General features: G+C 33.0%; 1 protein-coding gene across 11 annotated transcripts in view; it reads right to left on the bottom strand.

Annotated features, from left to right (window-relative positions):
• Positions 1 to 455: 455 nt before the first annotated feature.
• LOC105224223 (uncharacterized) overlaps positions 456 to 22,334 on the bottom strand; it is a 62,603-nt gene continuing 40,724 nt past the window's right edge. For 8 of the 11 annotated variants that reach the window (XM_049456197.1, XM_049456196.1, XM_049456198.1 and 5 more), the window contains 8 exons: positions 18,739 to 20,845; positions 16,447 to 16,622; positions 15,844 to 15,960; positions 14,491 to 15,181; positions 13,464 to 14,401; positions 10,172 to 13,276; positions 9,461 to 10,076; positions 456 to 8,688 (listed from right to left, as the gene is read on the bottom strand). In XM_049456197.1, the coding sequence (XP_049312154.1) occupies positions 9,492 to 10,076; positions 10,172 to 13,276; positions 13,464 to 14,401; positions 14,491 to 15,181; positions 15,844 to 15,960; positions 16,447 to 16,620 (5,610 nt within the window). In that variant the 5' untranslated portion in view covers positions 16,621 to 16,622; positions 18,739 to 20,845 and the 3' untranslated portion in view covers positions 456 to 8,688; positions 9,461 to 9,491. The remainder of the gene's footprint in view (positions 8,689 to 9,460; positions 10,077 to 10,171; positions 13,277 to 13,463; positions 14,402 to 14,490; positions 15,182 to 15,843; positions 15,961 to 16,446; positions 16,623 to 18,738; positions 20,846 to 22,334) is intronic. The other 3 variants (XM_049456203.1, XM_049456202.1, XM_049456204.1) reach the window with 2 other exon arrangements.

Below are 22,334 nucleotides of genomic sequence, written 5' to 3'. Positions count from 1 at the left end.
CAATGGTTTTGGTAGCTCTGGAGATATACAAATGCAACGACATCTATTGACAAAATACGAAAGGACTTTTTCGACTAACCAATATATTGTACATATTTCAACTTGTTTCAAGGTCTGTTATCTCAATCGAGTTCAAGGGTTGATAAACTGGCTTAGGATTTGTGAACGTTCTCATGATAGTCTGTCGATACTGGTACCTTCCGAGACTTGTAAAATCCTTTTACCTCATCCGCATTTCGCAACCAACCAAAAGAATTAAAACGCGTTTCTTGTTTTGTTTTCTCAGCATTCCTCCATTATGACGAGGAACCCGCAACTTTATTCATTTTCAATCGGAATTTATTTTATTTTTCATTTCAATTCTTGTTTTAGCTTTTATTTGTTTTGTTGCCCTTTTACATGTCTATTTCTTTTGCTTTTTATATGACATATTAAGAATTTGCAACCTCTTATTTGGGGGGGAGGGTAGTACATTTTTGTGTTTGGTATTATTTATTACATTGGTTTCAAATTTACGCTTTACTGGTATTCCACAGAAATTTTGACTGGGATCAGACGTTCTACACATGCGATTGGGTCTTGCTTACTCTTCCATACATACTTTTTGACTTCTTTCTTTTGTATTTTTATATTAATTTGCTTATTCAATTTTTTTAATTTTATGTTATGAAGCTGTTTTTGTTTACTTTTTATGAAATTAATTGAAAAGAAAACCTTATTACTGATCTCTATATGTATTATATATTTAAATTATAGAAAGAGAATCTACAGTAACACATAATTAAATTTAGTTTTTTTGTATTTTTTTCTGAAGTCGAAAGCTCAATAATGGGAGAAAACTGAGAAGGTGTAAAGAAACTAATTAAACTAATAGATATGAGGATTTTTTTTTTTGCCAACTTGCAGTTAATAATGTGAGCATTTTTTTATATTACGTTTTCAATTATTATTTGTTTATGTTGTTCTTTTTTATTTAGTCTTACCATTGTAAAATTATTATTATAATAGCTAACTATTGTAATTCAGTTGTTTTCGTTATAAATTTTTATGTTATTATGTATTTTATTATGACATTATCAATTGCAAGTGCAATATTTTTTTTTGTATTTTTTACTTTTCTTTCAATGCTATTTTTACTGCTTGTACAGCCAAAGTTTAGCTGTTTTCGACCCGTAGTCAGACTTTTATGCAGAAGAAAATGTTTGCATTATTGTTTAATTATTATTATTATTTTTTTTTTTGAGAATTTAATTATTATTAAATTTTTCATTCACACAACTATATTTAAATTTTTGTAGTTGTGTCTTATTTTATTTTGCGCCTCTTGTTGTTCAACTTCCGCGTTAATTTGGTGCATTTTGCATTCCTTCTTGTTTTTCTTTATTACATTTATACTTTTTTGCATTTTTTTTTTTTTTTTTGAAAAAGGCACAAAAACCTTACTTCTTACCTTGCAAACACACAAATTGTGTATTTGTGTTTTTAATAATTTTTTTTAATTATCATTTTTGTTTTTTTTTTCGTAATGAAAATTGGTAATTTTTTCATATATTTTTTTTTTTGGACAAAATTATAACTACAACGGTGCGGTTGATGGACTTTTGATTAAGATAAATATTTGAAAATTAAGAAGTTGTATTTGGTTTAAAAAGTTGCAACGAAAAAAACTATATTTCCTTGTTAAAAAAGTTGCAAAAAATCTGTAACGTAAATTTAAATTTTCTTTACAAAAATTTATAAGATAAATTTTAAATTTTTTTGTTCGTTAAATTTTATTTTTGGATTTACAACAATTATTTAAATCATATTCTTGCCAAACTAACTTTTTTTATTTTTTCTGTTTCTATATAAACACTTTAGTCCAACCAACGCACTGTTTTACAAAACAATTCGGATTTTTTTGTTTTGCTTTTTGTGCAAAAATATAGTATACCTTTGCTGAACATTTAGCATTTTTACTTAAGAACTAAAGTTGTCTTGTCTAGCCGTATTATTACTTGATTTTATGTTATTTATTTGTTTACTAGAACAAAAAGTACAATTTCTATCCTTCTTAGACATTACTTTTCATGGAGTAGCAACAATATTCCGTTTTTGTTCTGCTAAAAGTGCTTTTTCAAAATATAATTACAAACATATCGCATATTTTACAACGGAGTTAATGAGCAGGTTTACAATTACTCAAAATAATGTTTTTTGGTTAAATGATATTTTTTTACTGCTACTATAATTAATATATGTGTTTAAATCAACCAATAGATATTTTTTGCCTGTGGGAAATAAAATACAAAAATTAACAAATTGTTGTTTTTTTTTGCATTTTCTTGCTTCACTTGACACCAATTTTTGGCAAACATTTTAAATTACAGTTGCAGCTAAATATTAAATCAATATTTGTATGTATTATGTATTATACAATGTTTATTCGTATGTACATATATCAGCACTGCAATTATTTGCACACTTGCAATTTAAAACAAATTTTTCTTTTACAAATTTCGCACGCTTTTCATAATTATTTTCACAATTTGTTTATGCAGGACGCGCCCACTACTTGGCGATACACCCTTTATACATATTTATTGTTTGTTGTATGTTTGTCTATTAGCATTTACACTTAGTTACATATGCATACAGAAATTAGTAGCCTAATTATTTCTTTGCGCCGGATATTCCTTTAACAAATTTCCATATCCGTACGCCATTTTTATTTAATGATTTACTTGAATTTATTTAATTTGTTTCTTTTCATTAAACTTTATTTGTTTCATGTGTTTGTTTTGCTTGCATTTTTTGCATTTTCATATTCTCTTGACATTTCTTTTACACTATGCTTGCTTGTACAACTTTACCGTAATTCGTAATTTTCCTGTACTTCACTGATAGTAAACTAGTTTAGTAGAATAGCGTTTAATATTCATTATTTACAATTCCTATTTAAAGTAAAGCAAAAAAATAAAATATTTTTTTCTTGTTTGCTCAGTCACACAATCGCTTACTACTTGCATACATACATTCATTTCCCGTATTTCCTCTCACTAACGGCTGCCGCTCTAGCAGTGAACACTTGGTATGTTTCTCTTATATAACTTCGTAACTTTACTTGTTTTTCTAAAATTTCCTTTCATACGCGGAGCAATCTTGTCTTACTTTCATTTGTTCTTTGCATCTTCTTGCTATCGCTTCCACAAACATACGCGCTTATTATAATTGCTTAATTTTCAATACTTGTGGTTTGCTTTTCTAAAGTTTTTTTCGCAAACAACATTTTTTTTGATGAAAATTTTAGTTTACTTCAGTTAGTAAATAAACTGCAATTCTATAGTTGAGTTGCTCATATACATACATATGTATTATAAGTGACTTTTACATAGATTTTGCATAAAATGAAAACTAACGCTTAAAAATTGTAACAGTCGATTTTTTTGACTTCTTAGGCGCACACTATTACTTTGATTTTTGCTAAACAACTTTTAACCCGAAAATAGTCAGTTTTTAGTTGACTTTGTCATTTTGCCAAGCTTTTATAGCAAAAAATCGTTGCAAATACCCAAATGTGTCAACTAAAAGCCAAATATTTTTGGTTGGAACTCCGCTGTTTAGCCGAAAATGCCATGTTTGACTCTTGACACAGTTCAAGTGCTGTTATTTTTAGGTTATGTCATTTTGTTACAACTCAAAAGCTTAATTACAAAGTCTTACTATAGATGTTCAGCTGAATTTTGCTCTTTTTTTTACAGTAATTTACACAAAATTGCTTTATTCGACAACTTTTTCTTTTTGCTATTGGTTTGTTTTTGCTTTTCCTTCTATTTCTCAGCTTTCGATTTTTGTTTTGCAAAATATTTATTGGAAACTTCCATATTATCATGTTTTTCGAAATACTCATTAAAAGCTTCGTGTTTGCCGTCATGCATTTTAACGGTATTTTTCATAAATTATATATATATGTATATATACAGTTGCGATTTGTAAAAATGAAAGTCGTATAAATATTTGGAAAGCTTAGTAAAGCAAAATATTGTTAACAAAATGTGTGCCTACAAAAAATAGTGGCCAAAAACGAGCTTACAAAATTCGTAAGAATGCGTCCGAAAAATGTGGTCTGTTTTCATGAATAGCGGGATTAAATCGCTAAAACGGTCAGTTATATGTCAATATGGACTTTATATGAGCTACGGCAGCAAAGCTAAAAATTAATTGGATCGCGTTTTTTTTTTGTCATAACAACAACAACTACATATAACCTAACTGAAACTTTTTTTTACATTTGTAGGCACAAAAAAGTATTTGTTTATGAGCGCACTGGAATTTTAAATGGCAATTTTAATAGTTTTCAAGCAGCAAATTCGTACAAATTATTTTCAGCTGCTGAAAGTGACTAAGTTTGGAATACATTCTTGTATAGGTGTACTGTATGTATAGTACAGTACTGTTGCTGCAAACTTTTTGTTGTATGGTTTGCAGAATATATGTACATATTACAAAATTTAATTTTGAAATGTTTGAAGTGAAAATATATTTTCGAATTAACGCGTTTTAAGATAAGGAAAAAATAATTTTTGAATAAAAAAAAAATATAACGTGCGCTTCGTTGGGTGAAAAAATATGTTAAATAATTATTTTATCATATTGTATAAATATACATTATATATAACGGTAATAATACAATTAACTGAAAAATATACAACAAAATTAGCTAACTTGTTTATAAATCGGTTATTTTTTGTTTGCTATTAGAAATCATACTATTTTGTATTAACTGAAGTGAAACTATTTCTTTAAATATTTTTAAATTATATTATTATAGCCAGTTATAAACTATTTTATGGTTTTGACTAATGTAATGTTATATATTGTAGGCTTTAGCTCTGCGGGGTAGTAAAGTGTCACATTATATAATGCATTTCTATAATGTGGGCATGAAACTACTGAAAACTGAGGTTATGATTGAGTGTAGTGTTAATTACAAAGGCGTAGCGTAGAATACACGAGTCGAAACAAATGGTGCATACTATTTCTTAAACAAGTATGCAATGCAGCCAGCCACGCCCTCGTAATTTTAATGGAAATGTTTGCGTATGAGTTGTATTGTGTGTGTGTGTGTGTGCTTGTATACATTACTATTTGTATGTGTTTGTAGTTGCGCTTTCATTACTTTTACTAAACGTTTTACATACTTTGCACTGTTTACACACAAATCCGTTCACACAGCGCTTTACATACATATAATATTTGACTAACACTATACATAAACCTTTCTATATATATACCTATGAAATTTGTTCCTACATTACAATATAATGTTGTTGTTGTAAAACAAAATACAGTGCGCACTTTCGATGAAATTATGTTTAGTAATTATAGTAGTTACTTAATTAAATACTTTTACTACTATAATTAAATTGTTCAGTTATTTTTGTTTCTGTTTACAAATGTTCACCTTTTTGTTTTTATAATTTGCAGCATTTTACCAATTTTTGCTGCAATTTCTTTCGCCTTATTTCATACATAATATTTTAAAGCAAAATTCTTGAATGTTTTGCCAATGCTTTCAAAAACCAACAAAAAAAAATCATATAATTATAAATATTTTATCATTTGTTATAATTAATTAAAAGTAATTACAATTTTGTTTACTTTAATTTCGCAAATACACACTTTTCTCTGCGTGTGTGCGTTAATTTGTTATAATATTTGGATTTGTATTAACGCAAATAACGGCTTAAATACGAGTGCTTCCAAACGCAATAAAAAACAAAAAAAAAAATAAAGAAATAAAAGGGGTGCACTCTCTGAATATTTTTTGCACTAGAATTTTATAATAAGATATATTGTGCTTCATGCAAAGCAAATTTTACTCTTCAAGCAAATAAGGTTTATTTTTAAATATGGGGGCTAATAGTCATAGTTCCATAGATAATTATTTTTGTTGCACACATATATTTTGTAAATTTTTTATATTATATTTTCTTTTACATAACGGTACTGCTGCATTTATATGCAAAATATATAGTTTTTACAATGTGTTGGCATGTTTTGTAATATTTTGTGTAAATAATTCAAGTAAACACAAACGCAGAGTTGTACTCGACAGTTTAACAAAGAAAACTAGTAAAACAAACAAACGACAGGAATAGCCATAGAAATATTTAACAAAAGCAACGCAAATATATTAACAGAAAATCGAACAGTGAATAACTTTAAAAATTAATATTATTAATATTACATTTGAATACATACATGTATGTATGTGTATGCAATTTGTATATAGAAAACAAAAAAAAAATGTACCAACAAATTATATAATTAACTGCATTGCACTAAACATGCGTCGCCAATATTAGCGCAAGCGCATGTGTATTTATGTGTCTGTGTTCATTCTTCTGGAAATGGTATAGCTTTATACCAGTCTCAGCATTTTTGCTGCATATCTTCATCAATTAGTTTTACTGCTATTGATATAGAGCACATTTTTCGAGTTATGTGCCCAGCAGGAGACTTTAAATAGATTTTAATAACAAGACGTGTTCTATAATTGGCCAAAAATAAATTTTCGTAGTTCTAGTGAATGCAACAGCTAAAACCAGGCTTGCACTTTAATTGTTATACCCACACATATACACATACTATATATCGTATGTATGTAGGCGTGGATATTGAAGTAAGACAAAATACGCGAACTTTCTTTGCAATGCCTTGTCTGTTTGTGTGTCTGCGAAATATTTCTAACTTCACCATAATTTTTTTCTTAAAATTTTTTCACTTTTCAAATTTTGTAATAAATAAATAAATGAGCGCATTTTTGGTTTGCTTTTTGTTTTTTTTTTTCGCGAACCTTAAGTGGTTCTCTTTATTACATTTTTTTTTCATAATACAAATAAACTCAACATTGGTTCTTCTTTATTTTGCCTAACAACAAAAAGGTGCAACGTGTTTTTAATTTGCACCTGATCTCTGTCTAAATATTGCTACGCCAAATCCAACTAAAGTCATTTAAAGTGGTGGCTGTGTGTGTTTGGAAAGGGTTATGTGTGTTACAACACTTTGCACACACTTCGCGCGGGGGTGGACCTTTTATTTGTTGTCGATGAGTTTTATGTGATATTCACCGTTATTGAATGTGCAAGAATGTAAAATCGAAAGAAAGATCAAGAGAACGAAATTATAAAAAAAAATATGAATTAACTATTTTGAGGTTAAGTGACTGAAAATTTTAAAAAAGTATTTACTTTGCCACACAAGTGGAAGATTAAACTTGTTGAATCTTGAATCGTGTATCGCAACACAAAATTGCCGTGTAGGCTTTTGGTGGCACTTGATAAAAAAAACAGTGCTCGGTACGTATGTACATATAATTTTATTGCTTGATAGAGAAAATGCTGAAACGTATATGAAAAATGTGTGAATTTAACTGAAGTTAAAAGAAAAAGAAAGTGAGATTTTGACTAATTAGTTATTTAACGCGGTGCACATTCAATGCGGTAGACCATTTTATATATCATTCATATCATTTTGTATTATTATTTTTATTAAATTTTTCGGTTTTTTTTGGGACGGGTTTCCTTTTAGGTGCTGTTCTGCTACGACGTTAGGTTCAATTTCCATTAGTTTCGCGTAATTTTTGCACTAAGTGAATATGGGGTGTTGCAAATTTGTATAAGTTTCGCTAAAGAACCCGGTTTTTTTTAGATAATGTTGCATATACGTCGCCGCCATTGTTGTTGGCTAACAACGAAACTATAAGGAATGCAAACATTAATTTTTGTTTACGTTATTACTGCTTCTTTTTCACATGCAGCTAAAATTTAACATGAATATTTTTTGGGATCTCATACATACATGTTCATATTATATTTTTTTTTTACATTTTTGCAGTTTTGCTTTTCGTGTATATATGTGTTCTTCTATACATTTAATTTTTTTTTTTTTAATTTTTGTTGCATTCAACATTTTTTTGTTTTTAATTTTTTTTTTGTAGTTTTAAATTAAATTTGGAAACGTAATATTTAAGAGTTTGATAATACAGTTGACTCAAAACAAAAAAAAAATTATATAAAAAGAGAAAAAACTAAAGTTAAGCAAGGATATAAATACAGTTAACGAAAGTAAATGAAAAAAGTCAAAAAAGATATATGCAGCTGTAATGCTTGAGTAATCATCGTTAAACATAGATAATATACATAAATATTTGAATAATTTGCAATGTGTTCTCGTATCTATGTGTGTTTAAGTTATTAATTGTTTATATAAATCGCGGTTCCTTATATGTTTGAGAGTACGTATGTATGCATATGAATAATTTACAACATTTAACAAACAAAAAAGAAGAAAGTATATAAGTAAGGTATTAAATAAAATTTTACACATAAACGATAAGCTGATCTAACTAAATTTACGAAAATTAACATGAATTATCTCTCGTTTTTATATTTTTTGTTGTTGCTACTATTTTTTTAAGATACTCCTGGCGCATTTTGCAACCGTTATGCACCATTTGATTTGCTGATTTTTGTTTATTTTTTTTTTAGTAAATTATGTTTCATTTTTCTTTTTCTGATTCCATGTGGTGAATGCTATTTTGTTGTCGTTGATACTGTTGTTGCCAAAGTTCTATTGTTTCAATTGAATATTTTTTTCTAATGTTAACTTCTCCAATCCATCCGACAAAATCCTGAGCCACAGCACCTATAGAAAAATTATTAATTATTATTATATTTAAACAGTTAGCAAATGCATGGTGAAGTGCTATTGTAACAACAACAATTTTGACGTATGTAAATGCCGCCGCATTAACAAGCAGGTTTGCAAACAATGCATTTTTAAGGAAAAATGTGTTTCTTCAATTTTTTACCAGCATACTGAGTATTCTATGATTCTTGTTAGCTTATTTCTAATAAAATTTTATGATAGTTTAGCACTATTGGTCTCGCATACATGTAATTACTTTTAATTATAGTTTTTCCACTATAAATATGTAAAAATTTTTTTTATCACTTTTAATTCAGCTTTTGATTTGAAAAATAATTTTTTTATGTTACTCCAATTTTTGAAGTCAAAAATATTTTATCAATATTTTAATTTTGATTTTGGAATTAAAACCAAATTTTCAATTTTGAATAGCGATTTGAGAATAAAAATTAAATTTTTAAATAAAAATTAAAAAAAAATCGCAACCTTGTTATTAAATTAACTGTTCTGTTCGGCTTTTGGTCAGATAAAACTAAGAATAGTTGTAGTTTTTGAAAACGAAAAAAATATTTGTTTTTAAAGGACTCAAGGGAAATTTTCGTTTAATAAAAATTATAAAAAATCAATTTACCCTTCATAAAGAAAAATATTAAATTTTTAAACTGCTAAAATTCTGGTAAAATATTACTTTGCACGTCAAACATTTCTAATTAATTACTTTGTTGCGGTGTTTTCATATATATAAACATTAATCAAAGTTTGTTCTTACCTTGAAATTTGTTTTAAACGAGCGAAGCATTTTAACGCGTCAACGGACGTGACACCATGGTGACATGCTTCAATATAGATGGATTCTTGTCGAGGATGCTAGAGAGCGGTGCCGCTGTATTGCCTTCGCCGTCGATGCCATTGCCAGTAAACAAGCCATATTCGTTATTGTCGCCGTCATGATTTTGCTGCTGCACACCCAACGGCTCAATTGCAGTCAAATGATATTTGCAGGTGATGATCGTTTGATTTCGACCGGCCGCAGTTGCAGTTGAATCGCAACCGAATGCAAAATCTGCGCCACAAAGATTATTGGCCAAATCGGAACATTTCTTGGCGTTAGAAGCGGCAACGGCAACGGCTGCAGCGGCACCAAAACGCAGCGAAGCATTTAGAAAATTCTGCAAACTCAACTCATTGGCATTGCGCGAGTTACGCAACGACTTCAAGGTATAACTATTTAGATTGGCAATCTCATTGTTGTTGTTGTTTTGCAATGGTGTGACGCCACCGCCAACCAGGCTATTGACAGCGGCAACAGCTGCCGTAGCGCTGCTATTTAAATGCGCGTGAAAATAATTTTGTGAAGCCGAATGACGACGTTTGCGAGTGATTGCCTGGAAGAAAACAATAATATTTAGGGGGGAATTAATAATTTTGCAATTCCATATACAAATAATAGATATAGCATTGATTTGTTTCAAATTAATACCTTAAATTTTAAAGCCGAGTCGACTAGCTGGGCGTTAGCTAGAGCTGCAGCCACTTTGCTTTCCTTATGCTTTTTAAAATCTTGCGTCAATTGTAAATTGGCAGCGGCCGTCTCCACGCTCTCATCTGCGTTGGCGCGTAAATTGCGCATATTTTTCTCAGCGATATCCGCTTGCTGTTCATAGGTGTCTACGACTTTTTGTTCGGTTGCGGCTTGTGGTTTGGCATCATTTATTGTCATAGTGGCGCTTTGTGTCTGTGGTGGTGACGGTGGTGATGTCTGCCAAATTCTAGCTAAATTTTCGTGCTCCCAACTCATTTGACTGTGGTATTTATCTACATCAGCCGCAGCGGCTGAAGGGAATACGTTATGCACATTGGCTACAGCAGTCTCCAATGGCTTCACATTGAATTGGCGCAAAAGTTGTATTGGATGCATAGTACCACCGACACCACCACTAACACTATCGCCTCTGCCTAGAACACCACCACCGCCAGCCACAATTAAGCTATTTGTGTTGTCGCCAGCATTCAGTTGCCAAATATTGCGCTCATTGCTATTAGTGTGCCACAAATTACCGCTAAATTGTGTTGCTTCAGCTTCCACCTGACGTGATTCATTAACTTTCGCACATGCAGCGTTGGCATTCTGTTTGCTGATTTGTTTGACGCCATCAGCATTGTTGTCGGGTCGCAATAGTTCGGCGATGAGACGATTTACTTTTTGTATTACCGTAAACGTCTCGGAATCATTGGAATTGTTGGCAGCACCCTCCACAGTGTTAGTAGTTTGATTCGGAGAGTCTGCCTGCTGCATTGTATGATCTTCATTTAGTTCATTATTATTATTGGCATTCTGCAAACTTGTATTAACGACACACTCATCCGCCATATCTGCAGTTATATCTTCGGCGCACCAATCGCTGTCGCTAGTCACAGTCTCTGCGGCGCTCTCACCATCACATTGGTGATCATCGGCTCCATTCTCAGCATTATTATTATCAGCATTGTTATTATCAGCATTATTATTATCAGCATTATTATTATCAGCATTATTATTATCAGCATTATTATTATCAGCATTATTATTATCAGCATCATCAGCTGCAGCATTGGGCCCTATGTATAAATCTTGCATGTATTTCAAATCGCTCATTATCTGGTCGGCCTCCACTTGCAATTCGTCGCGCAATAGCCTATTGGCCGGTATGGATTTCAATTCATTATTACAGGCGGCACACATGCCCCAAACAGACTCGATGGCGCCGCCGTCAACAGCATCAGCAGCAGCCATGTGACCGGCTTCTTTGCACTTCTTGCGTATCTCATTCATTGACCATTGCTGCTCTAAGCTTGTCATATCTACATCTGCATGGAGAGTGGCCATACCATCGGGTAACTCATCAATGCTGCCATTGAAATGTACCACATCACAGCCAGCGTCATCATTAGCGTTATCTTCATTATTATTATTGTTTTTAGCATTTTGCTGCAGCTTCGGCTGTGTTTGGTAGACATTCCAGTTGCTGCTAGCCGCCCGAGAATCACCGACATCAGCTCCCATTGACCACCAAGCCGAATGGTTGCTAGACGACGCCTGCGGCGGCGGAAAGTGTGCCATAGCGCGCGTAAACGCCTCCACGGTGTCGCTGTAGACAAGTTCGTTTGCGGCGTTTGCTCTCAAATTTTTCGCTGCATTTGAGAATATTAAACTTATTGGATGCAGTTGTGCTGTTTTTGTTGTTGTCGAAGCATTCATAGCAACATTGCGTTTGTTGTAGCTCACTGCCGCACGTGCAGTCGGCGGCTCTGGATCCGTTTGGCAAGCGATTTCGGTGCGTTGCACACGGAATTTTATGACGAAATCCCGCTCGACTCGCTTTAATTTGCTGCTGTGGTTAGCGGAATTGGCCTTGGCGCTAGCTGTGGCTGCCTCACAATTCGAATTGGCATACAAGGGGTTGGCTGAGGCACCAATGCCACCATCATCTTCCACCATAAAATTATCGGTACGCGTGTACTCGAGATATTTCTCTTCTTCATAGTACAGATAACCGCTGGCGGAACGCTCGTACTCGATAACATCCAATTCACTGCAAATATCGAATGTGTGCCCATCCATATACGATTTAATGGGATGGAAATGTGTGCGTTCGGAAGTCAGTAGATTTTCGCCATCATCCATCATATCGAGTGCATAACGTTGTTGTTGTTCCTTGCTATTCGTACGTGGTGGGTAATTTCGCTGCTGCTGCTTAGCTGCAGCATCGTTCATGGCATTGCCATCGCTTGACAATTGCAACTTTAAGACGGCTTTAATGCGTGAATATGCAACGAAGCCACTGCCTGTTGTCGAGTGATTGGCGAGCGTAATTTTCGGTGTTACCGTGCTGCCAGTGTCATGTGCCGCGTTTGTGTCGCGCATTTGCTCGGCGGACCAATCATTTTTAGCATCACTTTTGGGCAGATGATGCCAATTTGAGGCACCTGGTGTACATGCGCTCGACGAAGATGAATCTGTGCAATCGGTTGAGTTCAACGCAAGATGATAACTGTTATTTTGATTTCCGCACTGTTGTTTGTGCTGTAATAGCGGTGTTGGCACATTACCTTGTGGCGGTCCAGCATTAATACCTTCCGACCACTTAGAAGCCGAGTAGGGCGCGGTGAAGGCAAAGCCACTGCCATTGTTTATATTTACGCCACTGGTTGTGGCATCGCATTGCAATGTTTCTTCGCGATTGTTGTCATCATATGCGTTCAGCTGATTGCCCGAATTATGGACTTTGAAGTAGAAAGTTTCATCTGAATCACCGCCGCCGAAATTAGCGTTCTCTGACCAAATCGAGTTTTGTAGAAAGAGAGCCACTGGTGTTTTGCGCTCTTCGCCAATTGTGCCACCAGTTCTGTGCGCACTTAAGCTATTGCCACTGTCACTGCAGCCACTATTGTGACGTAGGCCGGAACGTTGCGATTTAGCTTTTTCAATATCCTCCAAATTGCTCGGCATTGAGTAGTAGTCACTTGTAGGACCACCAGCTGTGTTGGCACCTCCTTGTTGGGTATTGGAGAAATTGTTAGCCTCACTAAAACCAGCACCATTTGACTGAAAATTTATATAAATATTATTAAAAAATTTTGATTACGAAAAAATAAAATCGTTTTTAAAAAAATATAATAAATCGTATTTAAAAAATATAATAAATCGTATTTAAAAAAATATAATAAATCGTATTTAAACAAAAAAAATTTGATCGTTTTTATTTCTAGCCAAAATACAACGTAGCACTCACCCTGAAAGCAGCTTCACCCTTATCGTTTGCTTTATTTTGCATCAATACATCGAGTTCTTTGGCCTTTTCGCCAATTACGCTTGTCGGCAGCATTTTACTTAAGTCAAAATGGTGATTGTAATAGTTAGACCAAAAGTTTTTTAAATTTCTTGAAAATGGCGCATCGGTCGGTAACGAGGTGGGTCCGGAAAAGTGTTTGCTGTTGCCACTGCCAAAGTTGAAAATATTTAATTTATTACCATCACCAAATGGACTGAATCCCTTCTCCTCACTGCGGTCAGCATCTTTCCATAAAGCTTCGACGCTACTATTGAATTTTGCTTCGAATTGTGCAAAATCCGATTGTACATCGGATTTCGTATCTCTTGGTAACAATTCGCGCTCATAAAGACGCTTAGCGTTGGTAGATGGTGGCACGGCACAAGCACCCTCACTAGTTGCTAGCATTGACAAGGGCCCATCATTGGTCAGCTCGGACACAGAGGCGAGTGTATCGTCGAAATCATCATAATCGCAGAACGACATATCGACTGGTGGTAATGTGGGTGTAACGGCTTTGTTGGCGTTTATTTTTTCATCCTCAGCAGTATCTTTGTTTTCAACCAAACGCGCTTCAGTTGTTTGCTGTTGCTTGGCGTTTGTAGCTGCTTCACAATCATCAACAGCGCCATCGTTAGTGGGTGCTATGTCGGTCGCACTCTGCTTATTGTACGAAACGGCACTCTCCGAAGTGCTGCGGTTGCGTGCATTACGATTTTGGCTCGCTATGAATTCTTTGATTAAATCGCGACCCATCTCCCAACATCCCTCGAAATCGGTATCCCAACAGCTGGGTGATAGATTGCGCTTGTTTTTACCGCCACTTGCTTGTGATCGATTATTGCCAGCATTATTGGAGTCAGAGTTGTTTCCGCCAGCTGGGTTCTTGCGTGATAAAGCTAAAATGTGGTAAACAAAAACGTTATTAGGTAAAAACCATGCAATGCTGCCAATTAGTTCGAACAAAAATAATTTGTTGCCAACTTACACTTACCACGACTGCGGCGACGTTTGGAATTTCGTTTTATAGCACCGCTGCCATAACCAGCTGCGTTAGCGCTGCAACTAGCTTCGTCATCATCGATTTCATCATTCTCATCCACTATGTCGTCGCACAACTCTACTCCAGACACATTAGCTCCACCTTCCGTATTCTCCACGGTATCTTCCATCATTGCATCTTCTTCTTCCTCTTTAATATTTCTCTGCTCATTAGCGTGTCTTGCGGCTGCTTGGTTGCCATCTTCCGCATCGGAATTACTAGACATTGTCGAGCTGGCGCTACTAGTAGAAGCGTTTTTCTTAGCGTCGTCTTTGGGTTTGTCCGAAGGCCATAACATCCACTTGGAAGAGTGGCGCCAGCGGGGAGCTATATCACCCATTTCTTTCGAGAGCGCGGGAAAAGCGCGCCAATATTCTCGTTCACGTTCTTGCAATCTTTTGGCACTAGCTGATGTTCCAGCTGTTTCTGCGTACCTACTACTCTCGGCTGCGCAACTCGCTCTGCAACTTTTACTATTGGTTGGCACTTCTCTTCTTTGCTGCGATCTATTGTAACGGTGGGTGATAGAAAGCGTTGCTACTGGACCCCTATCATCGTCTTCACTATCGCTGGATTGCTTCTCAATGTCTTTAAGTCTTTCAAAGAGCTCTTCAACGAGGTTCTCAATAGATGCGATCTAAAAATATATTTTGTGTAATAAAATTAATATTTTAGTAAGTTATATTCGCTATAATACAATATATAGTTCAAAATTTTTGGAAAATATTTTTAATAAGAAAATTCATAAGGGATTGCATAAGAATTGTTACTTAAATGAATTTGCCATAGATGGGGCATTCTTAATTCAATAAAAAATTTCGATATTTGAAGTTTGATGTTTTTATATCCTGTGTTTGGCACGAAGTTTGTAGCAACCAGAAGGAAACATCGGAGACTATAAATATATTAGTCCATCTGTATTTTGAGATATCGAATCGAAATTTTGCACACATTTTTTTCTTATCAAAGAGCTATCCACTACAGCATATAAAACTGCCTTATGCTATACTTCTGACCGATCAAAACCAAGTCCTTGTCTGGAAACTTTTTTATTTAGCATAGATTATTGCCTAAGGCAAGGGTACAATCTACGAACAAATTCTTTAGATCGAATCACTATGGCATATAGCCGATCATACAATCTGGCCAACCAAAAACAAATTCTTGTACGGAAAAATTTTTCATATGTGAAGCGAACAATTTTTTATTATAGCATCTGTGCAACCGAAGTTAAAACTTTTCTCGTTTTTAATATTTGTTTCTACTTTATTAGCTTCCCTATTTGATTGTATTACATACCTCCTGGTCTGACGAAACGATGTTCTTTATACACTGCACAGCATTATATTTCTTAAGTTCGTCAATATCGCACTCTCGGTAACGCCTACCGCTTCCTTTACGGCTCGCAAGAAATGACTGGAATATCAGATAAAATAAAATTAGTTCTAGACTATTTGCGTACTAAAATACAGGGTATTTTCGCCGGCAATGGATAGTGTTAAAGGATCCATAATGAACTTAATTAATAAATGTAATAAAATAAATACTTGTGTCTTAAGAAAATTTTAATAAATCCCCAAATTTATGTATACGTAAATACATAACTGTATTTTCAATATTTAGCATTTTTTTGAACGTAATATTTAAAAATTTTGAAAACTAAAATATTAATTTGCAAATCCTTTAACTAAACCATATTAGCACCTTGTAAAACCCTGTAAAAATAATTCGAAATCAAATCGATACTTTCAGTTATATGCTAAATATAAGTTTTTTTTCTGTGATTTTCTAAAAAAATATCGTTTCTTTTTTTTGCTTTCACAAGTTAATATTAATTTTTTTCAAGCTCAAAGTATCGATTGGAACATGGAAAGTGTTAACTCAAAAAAAGCTTTTAATTACTTCTAAATTGCTGAATTCAATTGGATCATTTAGTTGTACAGTCGATTGTAAAAGTGACAGAAGTAGTCGTGTATAAATATGTGGGGCCTCAACGCCTAACTGCTCCAAACGGGCTACTAGCCAATCGGATATGGCGTTCACCGCACGCGTCGACACAAGTTGAGGATATTTCATACCTATTTGATATATATATTTTTTTTTTGATGTTTTTGTTTTTTTTTTTTAATTTTTTATTGAAGAAATTAAAGAGAAAAAGAAATATAGTAAAAAAATTAGCATCACTTGAATATAAATTCTTTGTAATACGAGCATAAACATTTTATTAAATGGTTTTGCACATAGTGCTTAAGAAATTGCTAGTTCAAATATTTTTTAACTAATTAAAAAGTTACTAATGAAAAAACACTTCAAAACTACGATTAGAAAATAAACATTAAAACAGTGTGTTAGAAAACAATGTTAGGAGCCAAGTGAAATAAACGAGCCATACTTTTATAGCCTGAACAGGGTATATAAAGTTTGCCACGAAATTTGTAACACCCAGAAGGAGATTTAGGAGACCCTATAATATATTTATAAATATATATTCACATAATAATCGCCATACTGGCGAGCTGAGTCGATTTGAGCATGTTCATCTATCTGTCTTTAAATACGCGAACTTGTTTTTGAGATATTGATCTGAAAATTTACACATGTATTTTCTTCGAAAGTATCTGATCTGAACAGTCGATATCGGAGTATTATAGTATATGGTTGCCATGCATACAATTTAACTTTTTGTATGGAATTTTTTTTATTTAGCAAGATATCTTCTCGAAATTTGGTATGAATTATTGTCCAAGGCAACGGAGCTTACTCCGAACAAACTGTTTAGATTGCAACACTATAGCTGCCATACAAATTGGCCGATCAAAATCAAGTTCTTGCATGGAAACTTATTTTATTTGTGAAGGGTATTATAGCTTTTGTGTAACCGAAATTAAACTTGTTTCTTGTTTTTATACAATTTTATTGTTTTTTTTTTTTTTTTGAAAAGGGCCTGGCCACATACGAAACATTTGAATATCTAAGCAAATTTTGTATGTAAAGGTCATATGGATATGTTCAACAGCATGTACATATGTGATATATTAATATGCTATTTACGAATTTTGAATTAACTTTTTTCTTTCGACTCCGTTTTGTGGCAGAAATTTTCTATATCCTAATTTTACATATCTAGCTACGGATCCAAGTTGGGAAGAAATCGAAAAACAGTTTGTAATTACTTTCATTTTCACGAAACATGCGGGAAAAACAGAAAAAATCTCAAATTAGAAACTAATTATGTGGCCAATGTTACAAAGTAATGATTTTATGCTAAAAGCAGCAACAAAATGCCTAAGATCACTTGTAAATGTGGGCTAAAAGATAGGCTAAAAGATATTGGAAAAGTTCCTCTTTAATTTACAGCTTAGTGAAAATCACTAAATTATAGTGTGAAAAATCGAATTATGAAACGGGCACACGGAAACCACAATATAAGCTCAGCCTACAATTACCGACGCCTGCTTCTATGTGCCACACTATTTTCAAACACATCAAATTACTAGTTAACGAATCTACATGCACACATACATACATTCAGCTATACATATGTATATCATGTGTATGTATGTATGAAAAATATGTTGCTTTTGTATGTATGTATATGGTTTGTTGTGTTTTTTTTTACGCGTTGAGGTCCACTGCAATTTTGTTTAGATGCACATTTCTTTGCATTGTTGTTGTTAATTAAAACCAAACTTCTCAATTCACTAACAATCGAACGTAAACTAAAGTAAAAAAAGCTTATAGAAATAAAATGAATTTAAAACAATGAAAAACTAAACGAAAGTGATTTTGCTCTAATTCTATATGTAAACGCGCGAACGCAGAAGAAAAGCAAAATCCATGTAGCAAATCAACTTATGCTCTATAAGTACATACTCGATTTTTAGTATAAACAAAATATATGTAAAATGATAAATAAAGAGAAAATGTTAATTTTGAAAAAAACAAAATTAAATTAAATGGCATTGGACCCTAGCGTTATCATCATACATTGTGGTATATAGTATTGAGCTTATTAATAACAATAATTAGTAAAAACTACTGAAAAGTGTTTAAAAACAATTATTAGTACATACATTTTCAAAAAAAGAAAAAACACTACTATTTCATAATTAAAATTGGAATGCCACTTCTGGTACTACTGAAACGAATAAACTAAAAAAAGAATAGTAATAAAATGCAAACATGTGCTCATACCTATAGCTTTTCACTTAAGGATTCAAGTGGGATTGCACGAATTAGCCACGAAACACACAAGAATCAGTGATGAAACGTTCAATCGTCGAGGGTGTTGTTGGTGCCACAAAGGATGCAATTAACAGTTAATTAACTAGTATTGCTAGTGACTGAGTTACGATTACGTAGAAATTAGCACAATACTTTTAGCGTAAGACGTTCTCAATCGCTGAGGGAAGTTTAAGCTTTACTATGTAGCGTGACTGCTGTTGCGACGGCGGCGGCAACGGCGGCGATGATAACAACAACTGCGAATGCGACAATTGCTGGCGACCACCAGGCGACAACTGCAATTTGCATTTGAGCAATAATCACCGTTGTCTCGCGCTGCTGCTGTTGTTGTTGTTTTTAATGGTGTTGCTGCCGCTGTTGCTAACTACACTAGTTGTTGTTGTTGCTATTGTTGATGGCTACACGTTGCCTCCCTGCTCCAGTCGTCCTCGTCGTCGTCGTTGTTACCTCAATGATGTGCTGAAATAGTCGATAATTGTTGTTTTTGTGGTTGTTGTAATGAACACAATTTATCGCATGGAATTTAAACATTTTTCGGTGCAACCTCCGATGCGTGGATAACAATGCACAACGCTGCGTACAACATGTTAACAAAGGTTTGCGTTTGTTGTTGTGGTTTTTGCTGTTGCATTTGTTGTTGACACACTGCCACGGGGCCGGAAAATGTTGCAAACATATTTAAGCAAATTTCTCTACTTGATACATCATGGCTAAAGTATGCATGTATGTATGTGTCTACGAAACTACAATGGTGGTACAACAACACAATTATGCTTTGTTGCTGTTGTTGTTTTTATTTAAAATTGTTAGTAAACAATCTACTTTGCTACTGGAGATTTTGTTTGAAATTCTTTGGTTTTGAATTTGCTGTTTATATATTGTTGTTGTGGTGTTATTGTGCAAGTTGTTGAAAATTACGCGCATTTATTATTATTTATTTAGTTTTATTATTGATTTAATTAATTTTAATTTTTATATGATTTTTATTTTTTATTTTATTTTTATTATTTGTGTAATTAGTTAAATATTTATTTAAATTATAAATCCAAACAAAATGGGTGCGCGTTCAGTTGTCGTCAATATATTTTCTCCGCCGAATAGTGCTTCCGTGAATGTAGACTAAATAATTGACAGTAAAAGCTATTAAAACGCTTATGACGAGAAGGGATAAACAGAAAACTTGAAATATTTTTGTTTTGATTTGTTTTTGGTGTGACACCTTTCACAAATTATATCAAAATCATTATAAGTTGCTGTTGTTGTTGTTGTGTTGTGCCAGCGCACGCTCCTCTATGTTGTTTGCGGTTTGGCCGTGTTGCCGTTTATAGGTTATATTCTCCAATTGCTGGCATTTGGTGGCGACAAATAATTGTGGGTTGTCGCTTGGCTGCCCAGCAAGTAGCAAACGCGAGTTGTTGTTGTTATATTATGATTGAATTTGCTAAATTTCACTGTTGCACACTGTGTTGTGTTGCAATTTTATGCAGTTTACCGCGTTGCACAGGTGTTTAACGCTTTGTTTGCTGAATTAAACGGAATATGCTTTGAATTAACTGCTTTTTTGTGTTGTTAAATTATTTAAACGCAAGATATTAATATTTATGTTTTTAAATTAATTTGTTCTCGCTGACTGCTTTTAGTCTAATGTATTATATTTTCTTTTTTATTGTTGTTGTGGTGTGTTTGTGGGGGATGCGTGTATTTTTCCGTGTGGATAAGGCTGCTGCTGCGGATCCTTTGTTATTTTGTGGGTTTTAAGATGCGCATACAAGTTGCTTCCTTAATTCCAGTTGATCTTTACGCGTTGGCCGGAGGTTGGGGGATTTGCAGGGGGGTGCTGGTTATCGTCGTTGTGGTCGTCGTTCGGTGGTGTGGGCGTGACTATTGCGCAATGCAATTGTGTTGATTGCTGCTGCTACTTCTCCTGCTTCTGCTGCTGTTGCTGCTGTTGATTGATTTCAACTGCATTTAGTAATCCATTTTGCTTTTTATTTGAGTGTTATGGAACTGAATTCTCATCGGAATTATTCCACACTTGTCTAAGGTGTTTATTATTCTGGAAGAAAAATCAAAAGATAAGTAATTGATTAGTATAAAGCATATTGTGGGCTTGTTAAATATGACTGTAATGTAAAAAATTTAAATATTTAAAAAATTTCGGCGACATGTGTATAAAATATTATTTAAATATATGTATGTATGTATAATTATAGCTTATTATAAATTTATTATTATATTTTTGTTAAAACACATTTTTAAAAAAATAAATTGATACTAAAAAAACATTTTTTAATTTTTTCCACAGGTAAAATGTGTTTTCACAACAAAAACAAAAACAAATTGTCGGTAAAGTATATTATTGTTTACATGACTGGATTGTTGGTGGCGAAATTTATTCAATTGAAAATAACATACAAGAGAGTATCAACAAGGATATTGTGGACTATTGACTAAATTATTGATCTGCTTTGTTTTATGCCCAACTGTCAACTCACATATAACAAAATCACAGCTTCGTTTAAGGGATAGTGTCTCAGTGTGAAATTTTCGAATGATTGTAATGAAGAAATGTTATGAAATCAAGAAATGTTGTGTATATAAACAAAACCAAAGTAAACTTTAAAAGCAAAAAAACAAAAAAAAAACTATAAAAAAATAAACTTTTTACGTAATTATAAAACTTATAAATTAATGAATAAGATTGTTCCTATGAATTGTAAATTTTAAAATTTTCAAAATATTTAATAATTTTTTAAACTTTTTAAAAATTAATTAAAATATGAAAATTAATTAAAAGTGAAAAAAATAACTATAGAATTTATGTGATAAGTTGTGTAAATTTTTCGAGATAAAACAATTTAAGACAACAAAAATAGCAAACTTTAAAAATCAGTGACATTGCGCCTAAAAGCTTACCAAAAAAATAGGCAGTACCAGACACTATGAATGTTTTTTGAAAATACTTCACGCAAACCTTTTTATACCTCCCTCTATATTTAGAAAGTAATTTATTTATAATACTTGAAATTTTATAAAACAGAATTTTGCTCACTGTATACTTGTATAAATGATTGTAGTTGTTGTAACTAAGCTTTAAGCTTACTTTCTTTTCATTATCCGCTTATTAAAGCACAACTTGCTCATTAATGCACAACAAGCAACCATATGATTTATTACGATAGCAATATTTTATGTACGCATATGTATATACATACATACATACATATTCGTTATATATAGCAGTTCAAATAATTGGGCCAATGCATAAAAAATCAACACAATTAATGTCGACACTTAAATACAGTTTTATTTAACCGTAATACATTTTGCAGGCTAACACAAATACACAAACACATACAAACATTGATAAGTATGGGAATATGTACATACTCGTAAAGACTTGATTGCTTATAAGCTAACACGTATGTATGTACATACTACAACCACATACGTTATCTACTCATAAGCAAACACATATGTACATATAAACGAGTAAGTACAGCTGTTGTCCTGCACTTGTTGCTTCAGCTGATAAAATATATACA

The sequence above is a fragment of the Bactrocera dorsalis genome, chromosome 4 (assembly GCF_023373825.1).
Source record: "Bactrocera dorsalis isolate Fly_Bdor chromosome 4, ASM2337382v1, whole genome shotgun sequence".
NCBI lineage: Eukaryota > Metazoa > Arthropoda > Insecta > Diptera > Tephritidae > Bactrocera > Bactrocera dorsalis.
The sequence above is the reverse complement of the archived record's forward strand: the minus strand, read 5'-3'. Positions and strand labels throughout refer to the sequence as shown.